This window comes from Echinococcus granulosus (assembly GCF_000524195.1).
Source record: "Echinococcus granulosus chromosome Unknown EG_S00226, whole genome shotgun sequence".
Lineage (NCBI taxonomy): Eukaryota > Metazoa > Platyhelminthes > Cestoda > Cyclophyllidea > Taeniidae > Echinococcus > Echinococcus granulosus.
The window spans coordinates 13,869-15,270 of record NW_020170606.1 but is presented as its reverse complement, the minus strand read 5'-3'; the positions used below and the strand labels follow the sequence as shown (position 1 = coordinate 15,270).

Genomic DNA, 1,402 nt, shown 5'->3' with positions numbered 1-1,402 from the left:
GCACACGTACAGTCTGAGGTAGAGGGCATAAAAAGCAGTGCTGGCTCAATAGTGAATTAGTTTTTTTGAATTATTCCCACGACGGTGGTCTAACCACATGCTGTCAAACAAAATTGTCAGAATAAAAACTCTTCTTCACTAATTACAAGAAGTACTTACGTAGGTGCCGATTTTTATGACCTCCCTTTTAGGTTTTTGAGGAAATAAGGAGCTCATGGTTCTTCAAGAGGATTTCAAACATTAATACAAAGCAATGCACTGCTTACAACTCTTGTTGACATGCAAACGAAAACGTCTTGTATTTAAAATTTTTAAGAGATCTTCATAATTCCCCTTTGAGTTCCACAGCTTATGTTAACTACCCCTGTGAAGAGCGGTGTGATGGAGGGCTACGATGGAGGCTGTTAGGTAGCGGTTGTGTGGTGGTGGGGGATCAAGTGAGAGTTACCCGTGGCAGTGGATTAATAAGGTGCGTGAGGCTTACTGAGCTAAGATCGTGTGCAATATTTGCCCCATGAGGTCTAATTTCTGCAGCAATTCCGGATATATGACCAATGGAATCACCATTATTTCTACATCTGGGACAGGTGTTGTAAACTTGCCCAATCCCGCCTTGGGGTCGGCCTCATGCCATATTGACTCAAGGATTGCCGCCATATTCGTGATAGCCATGATAGAAAAGAAGGATGCAGGAGGTAACGCATCTTACGACTGGTTGCTTGCACACACATGGAGAGAAAGTATGAGACGCGCGAGGCTCTCCTCGCAATACATTCCGCCACGTAACGTCACAGCATATCACGTCGTCTTTCTCCACATCTCAAAACAGCTAAACAGAGCACAGCAGAATGGAGCAAAACAGGGCAGTGTATACGAAACCACCTTATCTCCCTCCATCCCACTACATCCTTGGCCTCCGTTAGCCTATTAATCACGCAGACTACGCCTAAACAAGCTATTAGTAGGCAGGAGCAAAAGGCAGTCTTGAGGTTCAAAACTATTGCTAATTCTAGATGAGCATTTACATTTAGACATAACCTATGCTAGCATTAGCATTTGAATGCGATGACTGCTGACGCAAGCACTCCGAATGCGTGGCTCTGTTCAGCTAATCAAGATGCGACTGATCTAGTACCCACTCCTACCTTTCATCAGCCCATGGGTGCCTCCACTAGATTCGAGCGTGACAGAGGCGACCTCAATAACATAGGCAGCACTTCTGCCCTGCTGCATTTCAGGCAGCACACCTCAACGTTGTTACGAAACCACTGCTCACGCCAATGATCACCTACGGGCGTGTTCAAGCTTGAGCCTGCACTGTGTGTCATTGCTTTCAAGTGCGCTGTCACCAGTTAATGAGGTGGAGCATTAAACAGTGGCAACTCCTGGTTGGATAAAAGAA

At 45.6% G+C, this 1,402-nt stretch overlaps 1 protein-coding gene across 1 annotated transcript in view; it reads left to right on the top strand. All coding sequences in view use genetic code 11, as the record gives it.

Moving 5' to 3' along the window:
• Positions 1-1,372, top strand: part of EGR_10493 (Heat shock cognate protein) — a gene marked incomplete at both ends in the record, with an annotated part of 2,038 nt that extends 666 nt beyond the window's left edge. The window contains one exon of the mRNA XM_024499742.1: positions 1,239-1,372. Coding sequence (XP_024345837.1) covers positions 1,239-1,372 — 134 coding nt within the window. The remainder of the gene's footprint in view (positions 1-1,238) is intronic.
• Between the last annotated feature and the right edge of the window lie 30 nt (positions 1,373-1,402).